We start from the raw sequence: 22,814 nt of genomic DNA, 5'->3' as shown, positions 1-22,814 counted from the left end.
CAGGTTTTAAATATAGAACCTGGATGAATGGATGGAAACAAGATTTAGATAACAGGCATTGAACAAATGGTGAAAATCCAAGCATTTTTTCCATGTTTTCTTTTCCCATGCCTATATAAATTTGGAAAAATAAATGGATTCAACACCTTCCCAAGCTACTTTGTACTCCCCACCCCTTTTTGTTTTACCACAGACATCTGTACCTAAGTGATATTCATCTCCAGCTTAATACTGCATGAAAAAAAATGAGGGGCCACCTTGTGGTCATAAGTATAATCATAAGTATATCAGGTATAATGGCAGGAAAGCAATGTAAGGATTTTCTAACTTTTTTAAAGCATCGTTAGCTTTGGGCATTTGGTCACTTTAAAATGAAAGCATAAGCTTAAACCGTCCCTCTTTCCATCCATTCATTTATAATTAATTAATTTGTTGTACATTAAAGGACAGAATTATTTTTAGAGTTTGAATCAGGCATTCCCATCTAAATATCTAAAAATCTCTGTACTTGAAATTAAAGCATAAAAATTGTTTTCCTGTTTTTATTTTTCCCCAATCATCACATTTCTAATTATATATATGTATATATATATATATATATATATATATATATATATATATATATATATAATGCTCAAAATATTTCCCCATTAACACTGTCAACAAGATTTACTCTATCCCAGAACAACCTCAAAGGGTGGCTGATTTTGAATGCATGATACACCATACAGTATATAATTAGCATTCTTCGAAGGTGTTCAGTCATTCGCTGCATTTTACTTTACATAAAGACTGTCAGAGCTCCACTCCAGTGCTGAAAGCACTTTTATTTTTCAGTTGTCAAATGTAACAGTGTCACAATTTGTAGAGGGATAGAGAGTAGATGGTTACATAAAAAAATAGAAAATCAACAATGAAAATGGCCACACGGGGGAAATGTTTGCTCCCCGTGCCCAACACAAATGTACAGCTTGAACAGTGTCCAGATCCAGACATGTTTGATTTGCACATTTCCACAACCTAGATTCACCTCAAACAATAAGAGTCCTTTCTTTTTTTTGTCATTGTTTTCTAGCCATGCATACGATCCTTGTGTTGAGTCAGAGTCTTTGTTTGAGCTGGCACTGCCAATACAAAATATTTACACTACCGTTATTGTTGTCAAGCTCCTCATTTTACTACTCATCAACATGAGTCTGAATCCTCTCAGCACAGAAACAATGCTGCAACTCTCAGGTGCTTCTTTTCATACTGATTGCCGAGGGGGGAAGGAAAAGTTGGCATCTTCACCTTGAGCGTCAATCATTCTTGAATCAAGTGCGTGGTGATAGTCTTTGGTGGAAATTCAAAGAATGAAAATACTCTTTGTCCCATCAGAATGAAGCATTTAGTTACACTACTACACAGCAATCTGCTGTCAGAGTCTCCCAGAGAGGAGAAAGGAAAACATCACACAATATGTGAAAGACTGCTATGTGAGAAAATGGAAGAGATGGCTGCGTGTGTTTTTAAAAAGAAAAACAGACTTAACCATTTTTCTTTCCAATGCTGTTGTGATCAACTGAAAAAAAGTATTAGAAAATGGAGGCGCCTTCAGGTCACCCCTGTATTTCAGCCCTGTGATGAGTAGAAAAACCTCCCGACAGCCACTGCACAAACTAAACTGGAGAAAAAAAAATGTACATATAGCATCTCTAGTACTCTGAAATATCTGAAATGGCTGGTTTCCAGGAAAGCTTTATTGGATTGATGTGGAGTCAAGTCACGGAGAAAGAGAAATGGATCTCTGTGTAAAGACTGCAGTCTGTGATTGTTTGCCGAGGATCTATCTCCTCTATACCTGAAAAGATCAAAACAAACAACAAAGAAACTAACATAAGGCGAGGGCATGTTCCACTTTATCGTTTGTCAAATTCTCTTGTGGCATATCCTTTGTTTTTCTCATCCAGGATGTATGCGTTACTCACTTGTCTTTATTAATTATCGTGTCAGACAGTTTTTATGCTCCGCTGAGCTGATATCAATTGCATTCAAACATGAATTTGTCCTAAATGTAGCTGGCGTGTGCATGTGTGTGTGTCTAAGAACGAGTCTGTCTCATGTAAGTCAAAAGACCCCCCAGGGGGGTTATTGTATATTGCACGAGGAACAGCAGGGGTCATCCTTGTCTGGCTGGGCGGCGTAGTCCATCTGCCGAACGATTTCTGCAAACAGTTCATCTACCATGGTTTTGCTTTTGGCCGAGGTCTCCATGAAGGGGCAGCCCCACTCCTCTGCCAGGGCTTGGCCTTCGCCGGACGACACCTCCCTCTCGCTTTCCAGGTCCACCTTGTTTCCCACCAGAATCACAGGGACCTTCTCATACCTGGGGACGCAGACACACTGAATGAACTACAGCTCATGAGGTGTTCAAGAGCAATCAGTTGGTTTTCACATTTATTGAGGTGGAGCAGATGTGTACACAGACCCAGAACAAATGATTATTTAACTGCAGCAGTATAAACCTACAGAGAAAAATAATTTTAAAAAATGCTGCAGTCCCCTAGCAAAAGGCTTGGGAGAGTTTGTTTCCTTTTCATAATATCTTCCTCAATGTGTACAAGATCAACATTTTTGTTTGTCCAGCCTTGTTTGCCAAATGGAGTACTAGGGTCAAGCTAAGAAAATAAAAATAATATAATTTCAAGAATGTTATGAGAATAAATTCGTACGAGAATAAAGCCATAATATTATAAATGTATTCTCAAATTATTACGACCTTATTCCTGTATAGTTTTGACTTTTGTGTCATACAGCTATATTCTCGTAATATTCTGACTTTATTCTGTTAATATTCTGACTTTATTTTGGAGCTATTTTGACTTTATTCTTAAAATATTTAAACCTTATTCTTGAAATATTAGGATTTTATACTTAACTTAACTCCAACACTGCTCTAACTCTAGATATAGGCAAGCTCATCAGGGACAAAATTTTATTGTAGCCATTTCTTTGCTTATAAACTTAGCACACATCTGCCTCTTTTGAATGTTTTCTTGTCTTTCCCATTTTAAGTATCGCTAAAAGATATGGGCTTCTGTCTCACACCACCTTTACTCTTCATTAAAACAAGAAGTCAAGGATAAGTAATCGAATATTCCTTGACGCTCTGTTCAACTAATAATACACAAAAAGATAAAGATTTTCTTAAAAAAATTACCGTACTTAAAAAGACACTCCACCCGCTAAGCCTCATGTCTGTTCTGGCTCCTAAGCGTGACCTAGAAGAATGCGGGAAGTGGGCAGCTATGAGGACAGGAAGTGTCCACGACCCTTTGCCTGTCACTGTGGAGTTGTGCTACTTTATGAACAGCCAGAGGAGACGTTTAAATAAATGGGCTGCTGCTTGGTAATTACAAAACAGGGAACCAAGACGCGGTTTTAATAATGTCTTCCCTGCATCAGGTTTGAAAAATGAGGAACATGGCAGCTCCGCAAGACACTTTGTACACATCAGAGGGAATAACAAAGCTCAAATGATCAGAGAGAACACAGATCAAGAGTATTCACAACCTTTAAACAACACGTTTCTCCTTTCATCCATCTCTGTGAACAAAGCAGCTGCTGGACCTGCCGTTTTAGATAAATATGCTCAATCTACCCCAAGCACCATTAATGTCTCAACATTTTATACACTCTGCTACTACACTATGAAGCATACATGCTGTTGACTTAAAAAAAACTGTCATGCTTGTTTGCCGGAATGAGAATGAAAATAAATGTCTAATTCTGAATAAAGAGTAGGAGAACATCTCAGCTTTTATGCTACTCCAGGTCCCTGAGCGTCTTTAAGATGCTAGAGCCGCAAGTTTCAGCGTTAAACGAGCTTGAACTTCCAGACTTTGATCTCCTCATGAATACATTATCCTGTGAACTTTATTCTCAACTAGCCATCTCTGTTCCCTGGATCAGCTCGGCAGCTGGAGACCAACCACCAGGAATTAGGAGCTTGACCAAATACATGACAGAGATCCAATTTCATCTTAGAGGCTGTTTGAATGAGAAAGTACTCAGTGTGCAGAACCTGAGTCCTGTAATTACTTCAGAGCTCTGTCATTGGTGGAAGGCGTCAGCAAAATGTTTACTTTTAAAGCGCTTTCCAATTAGAAAATAAGTGTCTAGCAAACGTATTTAATTCCCTTAATGTTTCACAATTATAACTATAAACTTTTATGGGATTTTATGTGACAGCACAACACAAAACAGCACATAATTGTGAAGTAGAAGGAAAAGTAAACAAAAACGTGTATAACAAAATCCTAAAAAAATTGCAAAGAAATACATCACACGGGTGATTATTTAAAGTTGTGGAGACGTTTAACGCAAAGTTAAGTAATAAAACAACATTTTCCACTTTGCAATTATGAACTGCTTCTTTGTCTGTCATATAAAATCCATATACAATCTATTTAGTTTGTGCTTGTAATGTAACAATATGTACATGCATCTCTACCAGGGTAGAAAAACAATATTTAGTTAAAATCTTTAGGAGGAAAAAAGCTGAAGTGTGTCGCCCCTGATGTCATTCTTATAACAAAGCTGATTGGCCGATATATTGTGAGCCATATAAAATCACTGCATAGTTATAAAATGTTTCTTGAAGAAACATTTAAAAGAACTTAAACAGGAATTAGCAAGATGCTTTCAATTGTTGAAGTCAAAGCAAAAAACAAATCCAAAGACACGTAGTTAAATATATCAATATCAGTATAATAAATTTAATATGACACAATCGTTAGGATCTGAAACTAATTACTATATTTAAAAAGCAATTTATGTATTAAAAGATTACTTTAAGTCATAAAACTAGAAGAGAACCAAATAATAAAGTTGTCCCTCGTCTTTCAGTGGTGAATTTCAATTTGTTGTGCCAGCATACATGCAAAACAACAAAAACAGGAGGAAAAAAGGAAAGAAAAGGCAGCATTTCCAGACAGCATGTCCTCTCCATGGAAATCTCTCTGCTGCACCTGTCAGAACTGCCTGCGTGTTAAATGTCTAATTTTCACAGAGATTTTTCTCAGTTTCACCTGAATTAGCATTACTTTGCTTGTAAATTAGGTTTTTAAGTAGATAGTTTCCCTTCAATAAAAATATGTTTATCTCCCAGTGTGAAGCAGCTTTGAGAAACATCAGTATTCGTGTCAACTCGTTGTCACACACTGGACTCCTAAAATTGACTCTAATTAAGGAGCTAATGGGTATTTTTTTCTCTCCTGAAAACATGTGAACATGTTTCTTTTGTAAAGATCTCTTGTGATTTGCTAAAAATCACTGTTTAAATCCAAACACTCAGTTTATTAAAGGAATGCAAACAACAAATTTCTTCAGAGAACAAGATGTGGTTGGCAGCAGGATTAAAATCTGAAACAAATCTGAACTATTTTTCAGTGTATCATTACAGTTTTAGATCAACTCATCTCGAAAGATCAATCTAGTTTCTGCAAAAAAAAGTAAAAAAATAAAGTGCAACATATTTTTTTAAAACATAGTCTAAGACAGTACAATTTTCTTTGTGTCAAATTATTTCCACAGACTTTTCATAAAAACATTGCATACTTTCCCAAATCCAAATTTTCCAAATTCAGTCCTTAATGCTCATTTTAAAATGCCAAATGAATTTATAGAAAATTCTTCTGTAGAGAGACTTCAAGTAGAACCTGCAAAACCTAGACACTGAAAACGAAAGGAACGGAAGAACATCAGGGAGAAAAGAAAGAAAAGGAGGAATGACACAAGGGAGGATAGGAAGGAAGGGCAGAAGGAACAAAATGGGAATCTGAAGAAAGAATAAAACAGAAGAACAAAGAAGGGAACAAAGGAAGGACACAAGTTAGACACATTGACAAAAAAACACACTTTGAAAAAGGAAAGACCCAGATCTCTGCGTCAATAAGAGGAAATGATGCAAAGACAAACGGAGGAAAGAAGAAATGACACAAGAAAGGAAGATTGAAGCAAAGGGAAGAAGGAATGACAGGGTACAGAAGAAAAGAAAGAAAAATAGGATGGAAAAAATTAAGGAGTCAAGGACTGAAGAAAAACATGAGGCAAAGAAGCAAGGTAGTAGAGTCACAAAGAAAAAATGACACATGAAGAGAAAGACAAGAAGGAAAGAAGGAAGGGCACAAGGAAATAATAAAAAGAATTCAGGTAGCATGGGGAAATGAAAGTACAGAAGGAAGAAAGGAAAAAAAGTGTCAGAACAACCCAAGAAAGAAAGAAAGGGTAAGAGGGCAGTATGAAAGAAGGAAAGGCCCGAGGAAGTAGAAAAGGAAGGCAAGTCCTGGAGAAGAAATGCAATGAGAAAGGAAGCTGGAAGGACACAAGCAGGAAACAAAGAAAGGAAAGAACAACTAAATGATGCCAAAGGGATTATGACTTTTAATCAGTAAACAAATCCTTTAAAAGACCTAAAGTCTTTCTGCTTTGGATTTATGACACCCATAGATGCCAGATAATAATAATTGTGAGCCATATAAAAAATCCCCCACAGAGGGGATTTTTCAGCAATCAAGCTGCTGAAAAAAATCTAAATAAAGATAACTATTTAAAGCTCAACAGCAAGGTTTGCTTCTGATCACTCCGTGGTGATTCGTAGCCTCTAATTTTAGGCAAAGCAGTTTTATTTGTAAGGAACACTTTCAGCAACAAGTCGATTCAAAGTGCTTTACATTTAAAAGCTGTACAGTCTTTTTGTCATAATGTACAACTCATTCGGGCTGCACCAAGACGGGAAGACACTATAAATACATGTTATATAAAGAGCACGTGTATATATAGCCATAATAATAGAGGAGAAAACCAGCAGTCTCAGGGGTCTGACATGGTGGCTGCCACGGATACTGAGGCTCCCCGAAGGCGTGAACACAAAGGGTGTCAAACACTCTTTCCCTGGACTCAGCGGTGTTTGATATGTCACAACGAACACACTCCTCCATACAAAGCACACAAAGAGTAAAGAACAGATGAGTAACTGAGGCTGGTTGTGTTTGTCTGAGACAATAACATGTGTCGCACTTTAGCCTCCGGCTTGTGAGCCTGATGCCAAAAGGCAGAGAAACACTTAGCCTGCAAACACCCAGACGCATCTTATCTATAATGCATGATCCAGACCATCTCACACAACCCTGTTGAGCAGTGGAGCTCAGAGACATTAGCACTTCTGGCTTAAATCCGAGTGAACATCATCGGGATGAATGAAGAGAAAAATATTCCTTATCTGGCCTAATAAGGTTTTACTGGAAACACTTACTGACAAGGATAAAAAAAAAGCTTTCTGCTTTTATCAAACAGGCATTGATTAGAAGCTGCTGAGAGCCTCTGAGGGATTTCCTAAAGCTTATTAAAACAAATTCCCTGCATCTCCCTTAATCACTTTAAACTCTGATAAACACCGGCCAAGAAATGCCAAACCGGACAGGATAAATGGATGCTGATCTTGAAAAACTGCATGTACAGTATATCTTTGAATGTGATGTAGAACAGTAAAAGCGCTGGCGAGCTCTTAGCTCCATGGGGGTAATCATGCTGTCTGCCTCGGGCTCATGCTCTTACAAAGTACATCACTAAAGAAAATCTGAAATGCAAAGTCGAATTTTACTGGAAATTTGTTCCCACCGAGCGGATGGTAACGGAAAAGAGGTTCTGAATAATTCAGACCCTCATTCATGAGTGTTATCGTCACACATTAGAGCCTCAAACTTTATGTCCTCAGATGTCTGAAAAAGATATTCAGACTCATACACTCACTAGCCACTTTATTAGGTACACCTGTCCAATTGTTCAAAACAGACAGCAAATCACCACATGCTGTTATATTCAAAAAGATAAAACATCTGCTAAATGGCAGCTTAAAATGCTTTAGTTATGTCAGAAGAGATTGGCAGCTGGTGCATATTTCAAGCAGTGATTGGGTTACATCCTGCGTGGATCGCCAGGGCAACACAAAGAACAACTCACCAAAGAGCGATTTAGAGAGACCAATTAACCTAACACTCCTGTTTTCAGACGATGGGAAGAAGCCGGAGTATCTGGAGAGAACTCACACACACATACGCGCCCGCACACGCCCACATACACACACACACAGAGGGGAGCACATCTCCATGAATATCGCATGATGATTTTAACGGTTTAATAAAATAACAAAAAGCATTTACAAGTTCATATCCAGCAATATTAATATTGTGAATCTTTCCGTTATCGTCATTAACACAGACAGTGTTTAGTTTTTGTCAGCTTTCATTCAATAAACTGACTTTAACTTTCAGTTTTAGCTTCAATACAAATCATTATTTGCTCTTTGATTAAATTCAGTATTCATTTCCTTCAGCTTGGCCTGGTATAAACAATTATAGCCAAATAATTGTCAAATTGACACTAAAAAAATTGATCAAAAATCTAAACCAGTCACATCTGACCTTTTAAATAAGTGCTTTTTAATGTATTAGGCTATTATCTGGGATATCTGAGTAAAGTTCAAAGGGGTTTAAAGTTACAGGTGTTAAAGTTAAAGTCACGTTGTGAGCCTTTGGTTTTGTCAAGCCCTGCAGGGCCGAAAAGAATGATCACCGTTTTAGATCAAATGTACATTTGGGATTGTGAGGTCTCTACCAACTCAGAAACTAACTTGGGATAAAGTTTAGACACTATCCCTATTTTAGATGTTCTCTAGCTTGGTTCTTCTTTTTCACATTTTCACCACCGGATGGACCTTAAGTCCCACTGCCGATATTCATCCATCCTTTTTAACGTTTCAGAAACTCTAAGTGTTTCAATCTTCTTGAACTAGAGATGCAGTGAGTTGTCAGGAATACATTTTTAATTTCTAATCTCCTTGATATGACAATTCATTAAGTATTTATAGTAGGAGGGGAGGAGACATCACGTTGCATCTGTGAGATAAAACAGTCATAGTTAAATAGGATCTTACAACAGAAAAACACTGACAAAATGAAACTGTCTTTAGAATCGTATATATAGCAGATTAGTATCAATATCGTGGCTAGCATGACTAAAACAGAAGTCTCTATGTATGTTTCCTAGAGCAATGGTCCTCAAATGGGAAAACAATTTTATTTAAGTAGCTCTGTTGAAGCTTTAACAACGAATCCTGCTCTACAGAAAGTAGAGCCTCACTGTTACACTGCAATTTCCAAAAGATGGCCAACATTTCTAAATCCAGCAGCTTTCATGACAGTTGAAAAACTCGAAAAGATAAAATAAAGCAATTAGTCTTTGAATGTCACTACTGCCAACTCCTAAGGGAAATAGCTATTGGCTGCACTAAAAATCAACAAAGTTCTGGTGAACAATAACCTCACCTAATTTGCATACTCTTTCAAGTGCATGCGACTGATATGGATGTGGGTGAGAAATATCATCAGAGACCAAAATAGAGGAAAAAAACTCAATGACTGGTTAAATTTACTACTTCTTTGTCTTAAATAAACCACAGCATTTGACTCTCAGCCCCCAACGAATTATAATTCTCATCCTAATTTCAACGTCTGCAATATCACAATAACAAAAGACTGCATGGATATAATATCGGCTATAGTTTATAAAATACCTTGCATTTACAATTGCATGAAAATAACACATTTGTCTAGTTGTACGAACTTTAACTACTGTTCATGTAAGAGATGACTATGAAACTAAAGTCAACAGAAAGAGGTGGGGAAATTGTAATGGTGGGAACAAATCTAAAGAGCAAAGGAAGCAGGTCATTCACAACTGAAATCATCACCACAATATTAATGACACTGATGAAATTGTGTGTTTTTCCTAATATCGTACAGGCCTATGCGGCAAACCCACCAGTTTGTTTCCACTTTCTATACTGGAGCGTTTAATATCTGTGGTTTTACACAGATAGTATCAGGCTTTCTGAGTAGAGAAGCATCATATCTCTCTGGAGGTTTGCATTCTCCTTTGAAGATGGTGGAGCCATACATCCGTGATGGAGGAAAGGACTTGAGCTGTAATGTAGCTCATCGAATAATGCAGCGCATAGAGGCAGTGAGATAAAGCATCTTGAGCCTGCTGCTGGCCGAGCTTTTCATCTCCTGCTGAGTTGGGGCCTCAGGCAGCTGAGAGCGAGGGAAATGTTTACATTCCATATCAAAAAGGTCTTTTATGTTTACAGAGAACGGTTCAGTTGTGTGCAACTGGGTGACAAACCAACTTTTCAGCTCCACTTCTATTTGTGCTGCTCAATTTGCTGGACTTCGTATGACTTTATCCCTGCTGCTCTAAGACAGAAATTTATAAAAGAGAGATCCCAGTTTTGGATGAGTCATATCTTAATGTCTTCCTGCTAACATGTGCTTGGAAACGGTTCTTTTTTCAGATACTGCTTAACAAGCCCAGAGCCACAAAAAGCTGATGTAATGAGTCATATTGCCCCAAAAGCCACTTACAATGTCAATTGTCAGAGGGAGCATAAAGAAAGTTTAGAAGGTATTATTCTGACATGTTCACCACTTTAATTTAGCAAGAAAGCTTTTGTACTCCAAATTAGCTCCATATCACACTGAGTCTGACTGAAATATCACAAATGTATATTATCACTCAGATTTATGACTAGGGCTGGATAAAAAGCCTTTGTATTGAAAGTCTCATTCGTTGGAGTATGAATGTCTGACGAGTAGAGCTTATTCTCCAAAAATCTCCTCTGATTCGTAGCAGAATCCATCTAGCAGATGTAACCAGCTTGGCTAAAGAGTTTCTTGCTTTCAGAGTGGGTTAGCATGTGTTTACACTCCAGTTTCTGGTATTTCCTGGAGCCATTCTCCTCAAAACTCCCTCAGAAATGGGTTTTCAAAGTGTCGTTCAAACAACACTCCACTGCCTGTGGAGGATAAGATGGATCTTTCAGCATTTCTCTTTGCACAATATTTGTAAATTATCAAGAGTCTTCTCTTATGATCTCATCTCTTCAGCTAAGTCCTAGGGTTCAGGTCTAGCAATTATGCTGGCCATGGAGAATATCTAGTTCATCTAGGCAACCTTCCTTACGTTGACTTAGCTAAATATTTTGGACTCAATCATCTTTTTTATGTCACGGTAATTTGAAGGGTTTGTGATATAATCTCTAGCAAGAATCCCAGGCCGTTTGGAAGAGGAAATAGCCCACAGCATCACAGGTTCTACACCATGCTTATCAGCGGCCATATTATTTTTGCTGTACATTTTTTTTAAATTCTACATAACTTGTTGATGTAACACAATCACATCAGACAGGACAGCAAGTTACAGGTGTTAATCCAGCTTTATTATAGCCAGATGCTCAAACGATGAAAAGGGGGGTGGGGAACGGCAGAAGAAGCATTCACAGCTGGGCAAAATACATCCGTTGCAACAATATTCACACTGCACAATTTCCCTAGAAAATATCAGACAGTGTTTTATATTTGACATGGATTGTCTTTGTTTTTGCTATCTCTAAATTAGGGCTGCATGTGTCACACTTAGCGACCACAGAATACTGATTTAAGCACAAAATCAGAGCTTTTCCATTACAACGCAACATTTTGACCAAGGCAACCAATAAATGTTCAGTGTAGACACTTAAAACCCTAAAATATATGTCATTCTATAGTATAGTATGAATAGATACTGTTACAAATGTCAGCAAGTGTGGTACCAAGAAATCTGTAAAAAAAAAAAATGCTTCAAAGAAATCGGAAAGAGCAAAAAACAGAGTAAAATAAAAGCCTATAAGCTGTACATAAAAGAGGTTTTGCAGGTGCACAAGCATCATGGCTGCAGGACAACATGGTAAATGATAGTACCATGTTTCACCTCTGTCTTCCACACAGTCCTCCGACCATGGTGTGTTAAGTTGGTGTGATTGTTAAGTTGCCAATCACAATTTATCCCTTGTGTAACCTTAACCGTGGCTGAAGAGAGGAGTGATGATGTCCCCGGCAAACAAGCAATCCTGGGAGCAATCACGAGCTCTCGTGGCCTCAGTTCAAGAAGCTCTGCCTGTGCTGCTATGTGCACACACTGATAGATGCCGACAGAGTTCAGAATGAGAGCGACACACTACAACGCCTCTGACCTGAGCGAATGCCAATACGGTTGTGACAGGTCATCAGTGGTTTGGCAGCAGCAGACAAAACACAAGACTAATCGAACAAGCGAGGTTTGCTCAAAAACACTTCTTATAGAGACATGAACTTAAATCTGAAACAGATAGGGGCAAAAGCTGCCCCTATCTGGCATATCCACTCATCTGACAGCTTCAACCGTTTTTTTCTAAGAGACTTCGGTGTGTCTTTGAGTGCTGTACACAATGCGAGCTATGATGCTAGAGGGGTTACAATGTGTATGGTTGATTTATAAATATATATTTTCTGAGATATCAGAAATATCTCCTGATTTCTAATGCAGTCATGACCACGTTTCATTTCTTTCAGTCTGTGATGCAATGCCCTGTGTCTTTTTGTTTTTTAAACTGACGCAAGCTGGGTGTCATGGCTGTCTCCACTCTGTGTTGACGGACTGCAAATGGACTTCAGAGATGGATAGCATAAACATTGTAGAGGCAGATATAGAGTAAAGCCACAAAATTGACAAAGACGAAGAACATTTGGTCACAGTCACATTCCTGTCTGAGAACTCAAACAGGCAAGAATATTTTTAAAAACACTTCTTTAAAAAGAGGAATGAAATATTGAGATTTTGACAAATGGAATTACTTTCAGGTTCATCTTACGACCCACTCCAAGTGTGTAATGTTGCAACACTGTAGTGTTTTGGCTTTTCTGAGTTAATATATTTTTCAAATTCAGGATGGATTTCGGGGGGAAACACTGGCAGATGATGTAAGTAGACATAATGATAGTTGGGTGGTTGGAGGAACCTTTAATGAGAAGTTTCACTACAGCACCTCTGCAGGGTGTTTGGTGGAGTTATCAACATATTTGTCTTTGCTTAAAAACCTGAGACAGCCAGCTGGTGATCAGAATCAGATGAAACAAAATTAACTACATTCATATCATTAAGATCTCAACATGAAGTCAAAGAACAAAGAACTGCTTAAGAGGGGACAGTATTGCCCACATGTGCAGAAATGTTTGTCATTCTTTCAGGTTGAGAAAGAGGAGAAGAGAGCAAAAGGCAGACAACAGGAAGGCTGACCGGAGTGAAGTACATTATCAGTCATCAGCTCACATTTGAAATAACTTTGTTTGAGCTGGATACTCCTGGGAAGGTTCATGACTGTTCCTTATTTTCTCCATGTTTGGGTTGTGGTTCTCACTTCACTGCAGGCCCAAAGCCTAAGAAATGTCTTACAACCCCTACCAGGATGATAATGTCAATGACTGTTTTCTGTCTCATCTGTTTTTGAACTTCCTTAGATATTTTAACCCTCTTCCTCTTGTCACAGGTTCTACTTAAGAGCTATGTACTTGAAACAGTTCTCTTCTATAGCGAGAGGGGTTTCTCTCTCGCTATAGAAAACAGTGAGAAAGCAATGCAAGTTATGCTAACCCTTTTAATTCACTAATCAGTAAAGTGTTAGACACCCTTTTAAAATGTCAATTCCCAAAAATGTTGGCTCGTTCTAAAATAGTAAAGCCCTGACGATTATAGTGGCTTTTCTCTCTCACACACAGTGTGACATCCCCTCCGATCATATTATAAATGATGAATGGAAACTGGAGTCAGCTAAAATTGATATTGGCAGGTCAAATTATTACAAAAACCGGGAAATCGAATATCAGAACTCAGCAAAAAAAAAAATATTGTTGCATCTTTATAAACTACTAATCTGTAATCTGTGTGATATTTTTTCAAACTTCCTGCTTAGTTATGTGACTTACTCAAATTTGAGGTCTACGTTTACTGAATTTTGTTCCAATGACTAGTCAGTGTGTAGTAGTGACTTGAATTAATCAAACTGTAGTCTCCTCTTGCTACGATATCCTGTAAGACAAACTTGTGAAATTTGTCAACAGCAAACAAACTAAAACAATCAAGAGCATTTTATGCTAACTTACCAACAATCATTTTAATTTTCATGGTCAAGAATCAAACTCTAGTAGTGCTCAACAAGAATTTTAAATCAAATATTAAAATAATCTTTACAATATTAGCAGATCATTGAAACATATTTTTATCCTGAAAGTGAGATAAATCTGGAGCATTTTGTTTCTTGCAAGAAAAATCTGACTGAAATTCTCCCCTAGCCAAACTACATTCCTCTCACTCTCATATAGGGGTAGCAGCGTGTTCTCACTTTGACCTGGATAGGGGTGATGGCATTGTGAGGATTACACTTCTTGATTTTTCCAGTAGCTTCAACACCATTCAGCCTCCTCTGCCGAGTGATAAGCTGCTCAGAATAGGTCAGTGCATCTCCTGTCTCTTGGGTTGCTGCCTGTCTGTCAGAAAGGCCTCAGTCTATGCGGCTGGGGAGCTTCCAGATCAATGTGATGGTCAGCAACACCCTCTGCTCCCCTGTTCTCCCCCTGCAACTCAACATTTTCACCGAAGCACCAAGTCATTCCACCTAAATGACTTGTTTGCTGTTTTAGAGCACAGGAAACATTAGAGAAGAGTGCAACTTTTTGAAGCGGATTTGTTTGCTCTTAAACGATGCAAATCGAAACAGGATTGTGCTAAACTTCAGACTGAAACAATATCTAACCAAGCATCGACTAGAAGGTTGAGTTGCTGTCATCCACTTTCTAGTCTTGCAATTATGTTGCTGTCTCTGAAATGTTTCTACATGGGTGCAAGCACGAGGTAAAAAAAAACAACCTATGACACAAACATTTTAGAAAACATTTAAATTCTCTTACATGCATGAAGTATTTATATAGTTACAGGTTTCATTTGCATTGTGCTTATAATGTTGCTGTGGCATAAAGACTGAGTGAGTACTGTGTGCCATGACGTGATTGTCTAATTTGTTTTTCTCCTTACAAACTTAAGTATCATCCAGAATGTCAATGCTTTATACACAGTTTGAGTTCCTCCAAATGGTCCAATAATCACTAGCTGAATTAATCAGAAATTAAAGACAGGTCTGTGATGTCAGCTACTCTGAGCATTTGGCATTTTGAAGTGAGTGGTGTAGATAGAGCCTCTGTTTAGTATAGCACAGGACTGGACCAAGTTATTATCAGATCATTTCTGCAACATACATAAATGTAACTGCAAACATTTATGCGGCTTCTTTAGCAGAAGCATCTCTGTGCAGCATAAATTACATCTTAAAATTGCAACATGCAGAATAGAGTTAGACTTGACCCAAAAATCACTGGTAACTTGGCTTGGCTGGAATCTGATGCATAGAAAGGCAATGGTAGAATGTAACTTACTTGAAGTCGAATATTTTAATACGTTTGAAACTTTGTGATTGACCCCGTTTAAGATCTTAGTTATACAATAAACATGTAACCACAAATATCTGTCTGTCTCTCTATGATGGACGCTGATGCACAATTTAACATAAAATGTGCATACTGCTCCTGAGATCAATCTCTATTCAAAACAAATTCGATGTAGAATTTGGGTTAAATATTTTTAATGAAGTCAAGGAAGTGCACTGATGTACCAGACTTATATTTGAACTTCTTTGGAAGCAGAGGAGTGCTAAACGAACTGATGTGTAGGAGGAATGTGTGAGGTGTGATGTTTTCACTCCGGAAAATAGATTCTTCTGTGATATCAGAAAACAGCACAAGACTCAGTGATGGGTGTTAAATCACACTAAGAACCCGACTGCATGTGAAGTGTGAACATGCGAGTACACATATTTACATATAAACACACCGCCACACTGAACATACTTTTTCCATTTTCAAATCATGTGGGGGAACCATGTTGACCTCATTCTTTCAAGCAACAGGGTTGTTCAGGGAGTATACCACACATAATCTACACCCAGCCAAGTGACAGGAACAAGCAAATTTATGTTGGCTGTTGCATTTTTGTAAAGCATCATGGATCAGATATTGACATGAGTGTCATAGGAGACAGCAAACTACAACCCTCAAGTCAGACTCTTCTGCAAACTCCACATGATGAGGCTCGAACAAAGTAATTCGCTCCATTTTGGCATGAGACATTTTCTAGTATAGGGAAATAGCAAGGTATGGCTTCAAGACATTTTAATGAGATTGCAATGAAAATTAAAGATGCGACCAGACCTGTTTGCTGTAAACTGCCACCTAGCAAGGTGAAAGAAATCTCCTAAATGTCTTTATCACTTATATATATATAAAAAGACAAATTAGGTTGATTTTAAATAGTTCCTTTCTCTCAGTTTATTTATTTATACAGATAGTAAAATGTTGTAAATGTAAGAAAGCCCAACTGACTGCAAAGAGTTTTGGACTTAGCAGGGGTCCCTCATACAAAGAATGGAAAAAATTAAGAGACCACTGCACTGAACCCCACTGAAAACCTCAATACCACCTTGATGATTTAATGCTGGCTTGTGTCTAACAGAAAACAGTGTAATTTAGCTTTAAGCTGAGTTTAATTCTGAGTTCTTTGACTCTCATCCCCAGTGTCTGATGAAGCACCCCTTTTTTAGATCAGTAAACGGTGCCTGCACACTGAAACTCACAAAGTGATCGAATAAAAACAGCAAGGCTGCTAATTCTATGAATCTGCACACTTAAGTTCACAGCGGGACATTGCGACATTGTGAAATGTAAGCATAAAGTATGTCTGCACAGTAAATGGGACTAAAGCTGAACAGCAACAGTAACACTGTTATCTCTACAGAGGAAATCAGCAGTTCTCACTGATGACCTCATATTGGGATCATCTGCTTCTCCTTCTGACATTGTGCATGGACCTTTCTCTGCAGAAGCTGGCATGAGAGCGAGTTCTGTACTCATCCTTACTGTAGTGAAAGCTGCACTTCTTTGGATCTCTCTGCAGAGCCTCTGTAACACTGACTACACAGCATTCAAGGCTGGGTATCAGTAGCAGTATCCAGCACAGTAGACATTAGTCATGGGCTGGTCTGAGATTCTCATACTATGACACCCTTGAGAAAAAACACCCTAGTTTCACCGTATCATTTTAGGCAACAATTTTAAGCAATCATGCGTCACATTAACTAATTTATTTGAATCAGAGAAGCAAAGTAATCCTAGTTTCCTTTAAAATAATGATTTTTACAGCTATAATGTTAGTTATATTTCCATATAGATAAATGTCTTTATGGTATACACAAGGGAATTTTCTTAGGACATTCTTTCAGACAGCTGACTGGCAGTGCGTGGCAACATGCGGAGGACAGTCAAGCACATTAGACTTTGCACCATGCAGCTGAAGAAAAATTCTGTCATTGCAACATTTTCTCTGGCAACTCAATAAAAGATCTTTAAACTGTATGAACAGCAATGATGGAAATTTGTATCTGGCTTAAGCTGCAGTTTTTTAAAAAACGTTCTTTAAAGAAAGTATTTAAATTTGCATTTTGTAAGAGTTTAACATTTTTATCCTGCACTTTATCGTCTCTGGTTCTCATGATTGGTTATGTCGACGGAAGACCTGAAGGCAGCAAGGCAGAGATGGCCAATAGATTTGAAGTTTTAATAAAAGATGAAGAGCAAAATCGTACAAAAATCACAGTGAAAACAAGGAGTCAGAGAAGAACAAAAAGCAAGCAGAATGAGACAGGGAAGTAACAGGATTTAACAGGAGGATCCAGGAAGGAATGAGAGGAGAAAAAGTGTATAAGTACTGGGAGAGTGAATGTTGTAACAAAGAACCTGGGCTGATTAGCTAACGGTTGCAGGTGAGGAGAGAGAGAGACAAAATGGCACAGGGGGCGAGGGAGAGTACACTGGGAATAAGAAATTAATCTAACATTAATTAGACATAATAAACATAAGTAAACATAATAAGCTAGAATCACTTAGGAAGGAAACAAGGCTGATCTAATCAAACAAAGGGAACACAGAATATAAATGAAACTAGAATCCATAAATTAACCCCTAAAACATCTCAAAACAACCCAGGACCTCACATCGGTATCAAGTTAAAAGGAATTACATGGGGAAAAATTTGAAGAGTTTTGAATTTGTACCCTGATTAAACCTTGATATATTTCAATATAGCAGTAAACTGGCACATAATTGATTGTATATAGTATGCTGGAAATGTCTTTTAACTAGCAAGTCTAAAATAAAACATTGAGAAAGTTTAGAGAAATGACTTCACACTGATGTTTGTCCTGTTTGGACATTTACCAACTTATAGATTCGGTCGGTGAGAATAAAAAACATCGAAAGCATCAGTAAAACTGTAGGAACAGCATCTTAACTGATCCGACCCTGGTCAGCTCAAATTAAAGAGCTACACCCACAAACTCATTTTAGATGTGAAAATTTGTTTTCAACATTTATACTTAAAGAACCTATCCAGTTGAGTATTCTTTCACCAACAAATGTATAGTGGTAATAAAGCTACAGCTGGGCAATGAAATATGAATTTTTCATAGCGCAGTTTTACAAAATACAGATTTTCTTGCATTTGGGTCGATAAGATCAGAAGAATCACAGGAATCAAGATGATCTGCTACCATTAGTTGAATGCTCTCAAATAAGCAACTTTTGACAGGTGTTTAGGTAGCTTTCAAAATATTTGAGCTGCCATGCTGGATATTACTGGTAATGAACACTAAAAATAGTGTTCATTATTGGTCCAAGTGTTAATCGTTAATACTGATTATTTTCTGTGCCTTTTCCATACTTGATAAAATGAGTAAATGTCCTATTCTGCTTGTGTGACTTTAAATAGTTATGTGATTGTTGCATGAAATGGCATTACATATACTCTGAACTCATACCACATTACAACTCACTTTCTCACTGTCGAGCAGTGGGAGTTTTTAAAAAAATTATTCCTCCTGGTGTTGATTGGAATGATGGCAATGGAAAAGGTCACCAATTCTTCATTTGGACCTTACTATAGAAAAGAATTGGTGCAATGTCATACATAATGTGTTTTTGGCATTCAAAAAGGCTTTAATCGGTACTATTAAAACCTTTATTTTGAAGCACCTTACATTTTTGACTCCTACAGCAATTCTATTTTGAAATTCAGATGTAAGTAGGCAAAAAACAATAGGTAGCGCAGACAATGCTTGTTCCAACAATTATCAGTCTGTGTGGTTCAGCATTAGTTTGTCAGCTAAGAGCTAAAAGGCAACCATGTGCATTCCTGTGGGAACAAGAGAGTGAGGTCAGCATTGTCTGGTGGTGTTTTCATAAGAAAGCAGCAAAGAAGGAGCAGGACTGCCAGGTCACCATGGTGTGATCTAAGAGTCAGTAACATATTTGCTGTATATAACAGTTTCCTTGTACTTTGGGAGAAAATTCAGTAACATTTATTTGTTCAGCCCTAATTGTTCCACCTTTGAGCTTATCTAGAAATCAAAAATCAAACTACTAATATAAAATTTTACCAAGAAGCATAAGATCTTGGCCAGAAATTAGTGTTAAAGATCTTTGATAGTTAAGTCTGGCCATCCCAGTCTGTTCTTTACCTATTCACAAAACACGTACATGTATTTTAATATTTGCTCATTTTTTCTGAAATTCATGCACTGTTCTTACTGCCACAATAAACATAAATACCTCTGGAGCAGAAATTGGATTAGACCATGCAAATAAAGAGAAAAAGCAAGAAAAATACAAATCAACAAATTTCTGTGGTTCTCAAAAGTTTTGTGTTTTGCCTCTGTAAGCAGTAAAGTGGCACTGTCGACAGACATTTACAGTGGTAGAGCAGAAAAAATAAATATATGTTCTATGCTTTGGCACCGCATGAGTGATCGAAGGATGTTCTTTAAATGCACATTCCATATTTACTCAGAAATGTTAATTGTAGACCCCCCAAGGAGAAGGAAATAGAAGAAGTGGTGACCAGAAGTAACATAAAATCTAAGCTATCTCTGAAATATCTCACCAACTTGGATTTTGATGCAACCATTTTGCATCAAAATCCAAAATGGTTGCCTTGCTTGTAAAAACTTAATGATAGCAGCCAAAATAATACTAATAAAAAAATATCATATCCCTGTCATTCACACTATACTGTACAATTTCCTTTAGAAAATGTTTAGCTAGTGTTTGGAAATGAAAAATGCAGGGAGCTAAATTGGTTAAACTGATTACTTCAGTTATTTTGGTTACATAGGTATTGATTAATAGATCACAGTGGTTTTTGAGGTGGAATTCCCAGATGCACTTCCAACTTCAGAGGAACATTAAAAGCAGCATAAGCCACCAAAGCTTGTTCTTACTTTGTATGCTTCAGTTTATTCAGAGACTTCTCAATATCTTTACCACTGCACCTTTTTTGGAAAACTTTTTATGTCCATGAACACCTCATCTTTACAGATGTTGGGAGCTCACAATCTTTTCTAATTTGTCTGCATTTACATTGCACCAATATTTGATCTGATTTCCTCTACAGGCACTAGTATTTCACTTGGTTTGAGAGCCATGACCGTACGTGATGTCATGTGAAGCTTGAATTTGAGAGGTAGGCTTTTACTTTTGATTACGTACCTTTATTTGCAACAAAACGGCAGAAATAAAATAAAAAAACTTACCGTGGCAGTTTTGACGTATGGCAAACTCTCTCTAAAGTGAGTTTAGGAAGTAGCTTTAACATTGAACCAACCTTTTCACTCTGATGATCTGATCCCTCATGGGCTTTATGTCCTGAAAGCTCTGCTGGTTGACCAGGCTGTAGACCAGTATGAAGCCCTGTCCGTTCTTGATGTACAGGTCCCGCATGGAGGCGAACTGCTCCGTACCGGCGGTGTCCAGGATCTCCAGCACCGAGGGCGAGGAGTCCACCTCGATCTCCTTGCGGTAGAAATCCTCTATGGTGGGGTCGTACTTCTCGATGAACGTCCCGGTGACAAACTGCACGGTGAGGGCTGATTTCCCGACCCCACCGCTGCCCAGGACCACCACTTTATACTCGCGCATCGTGGGTTTTTAATCAGCTGGTAAGGGATATCAATCTCCACGCGTCATTGAAATAAAGTCAAAATGTTTCTCCCCCCCCCTCCACTGCGCTCACCATCCGCGTCCCATTTTGAACGGGCTCGTCAATAGCGCTGTCATTGCTCAACTAATGCAGAGCACAAAGACTCGGAGGGTTTCATTGTGGAAATTCTTCCCCATCGCAGACAGGCCAAACGCTGGCATCCGTGGACTGCAGCTGTTCCCCCCCAACCCCCTAAAAAACGCGCACAGGGAGGATGAAAATATCGCCCGATGATGTGGACCGTGCGGGGTTTTCATCTGCTTCCCTCAGCCCTGTGTGTGCATCACAGAAAAACAAACTTGCTCCATTGGGAACGCTGAGAGTGGAAAAGGGGGATTTGGTAAAAACTACAGGCACAATTTCTTAAGCTGTGGGGGAAAGCAACACAAGCTAAAACTGCAGCGACACAAAATCACAGAACTTGCGTCTCTTTGTTTTTTCTTCACCATCTCCGGCATGTCTCCGCTTCTCTCTCTCACCCTCTTCACCGCGACCCGGAGCAGATTCCAGCCGCCATTCTCTCGGGTGGAGACCCGAGCCCGCTGAGTAACCAGCCGGTCCCCGCTCGGCTTCCGTACCGAGGCAACAGGGGAATAAATAAATATATATACATAAAAAAAAAAAAAAAAAAAAAAAAAAAAACAGAAAACAAGGCGGCCCTCCCTCATCTGACGGACAAGAAAGCAGGCCAATGGCGACCTCCGCGGCTCGTAGGCCTCACTCGGTTCTGAATGGGAGCCACGCTGCGGGAGCCAGTGAGATTCCGCGGTGTCGCTTCCGTTCATGTGTTAAAATTCCCGTCATTCGTTTTCCACGGTGACATCGAAGGAGGGCTCATCCAATCACAGAGGTGGCTCCAAGGATGTGTATCCAAGAGGAGGAGAAAAGCACCGGATGCTGTTGCTATGGTAACGCTACATTTGGTTGTCTCTGACACACAGTGGCAAGAGAGGGGCTCCAGTGGTGGAGGTATGTTGGGCAATGGGCACCCAATAGATTTCCTGAAATGCTTAATATGTTTTTCTAAATATGAAATTAAGAGAAAAAGGCGGTAATGGGCAACATAATCTTTGCAATTAGTCTTCATTTTTAATGCGATTTATTCATAATAAGATGGAAAATATTGAAACAGTTTGAAAGAGCTTAAATTAAGACCTTCAATGTTTCAAATTTTGCAAAAATGTTATGTGCTAATATTTCAAGATAATCTTTGAGATTACCTAGATATTTGAAAACATGGATTATTATTGTTTTTAATCTCAACATTATTCATACCTTTGGCAGATTTACATTGAAATTAATTTCCACTCAGCTAAGAAGTTTGCTTCTGATAAATGAGACAGGTATCTTTCAAATGATAACCAAACATAAAATTTTTTGTAAATCTATTCTTTTTTTTACATTCTATGGTATGCCAAAAATGATTTATAACCTTCCGAATAACCTGTTGAAAAATCTGTCAAATCCTTATTATTGCTAACCAGCTTTTTACATGTTTTAAAGTGCTATTTGGACAATACCAAGGTTAGAAAGATTCTTTCCAATCACTTTAATTTTAAACTCATCTCCACAGATTATTTATCAGATAATTAAAAGTTTACTTTAGTGTGCATTTGCCAGAGGCAGGAGAATCATTTTGGATTTAACTATAAGAAATATTTCATAAGCTCTTTAATGGATTCTTTCTGAAGCCTCCCTACAACATCTGAGGGTAAATAGTTTCACCG

At 38.2% G+C, this 22,814-nt stretch overlaps 1 protein-coding gene across 1 annotated transcript; it reads right to left on the bottom strand.

Annotated features, from left to right (window-relative positions):
• Nucleotides 1-802: 802 nt before the first annotated feature.
• On the bottom strand, nt 803-21,824 carry LOC116722663 (ras-related protein Rap-2a). The gene is made up of 2 exons (XM_032566833.1): nt 20,713-21,824; nt 803-2,365 (listed from the first exon to the last, which is right to left on the bottom strand). The coding sequence occupies exons 1-2, from the start codon at nt 21,024-21,026 to the stop codon at nt 2,128-2,130; spliced, it is 552 nt and encodes a 183-aa protein (XP_032422724.1). The 5' UTR covers nt 21,027-21,824; the 3' UTR covers nt 803-2,127.
• Between the last annotated feature and the right edge of the window lie 990 nt (nt 21,825-22,814).

Source organism: Xiphophorus hellerii, chromosome 7 (assembly GCF_003331165.1).
Source record: "Xiphophorus hellerii strain 12219 chromosome 7, Xiphophorus_hellerii-4.1, whole genome shotgun sequence".
Lineage (NCBI taxonomy): Eukaryota > Metazoa > Chordata > Actinopteri > Cyprinodontiformes > Poeciliidae > Xiphophorus > Xiphophorus hellerii.
This window is presented reverse-complemented; position numbering and strand designations above follow the sequence as displayed.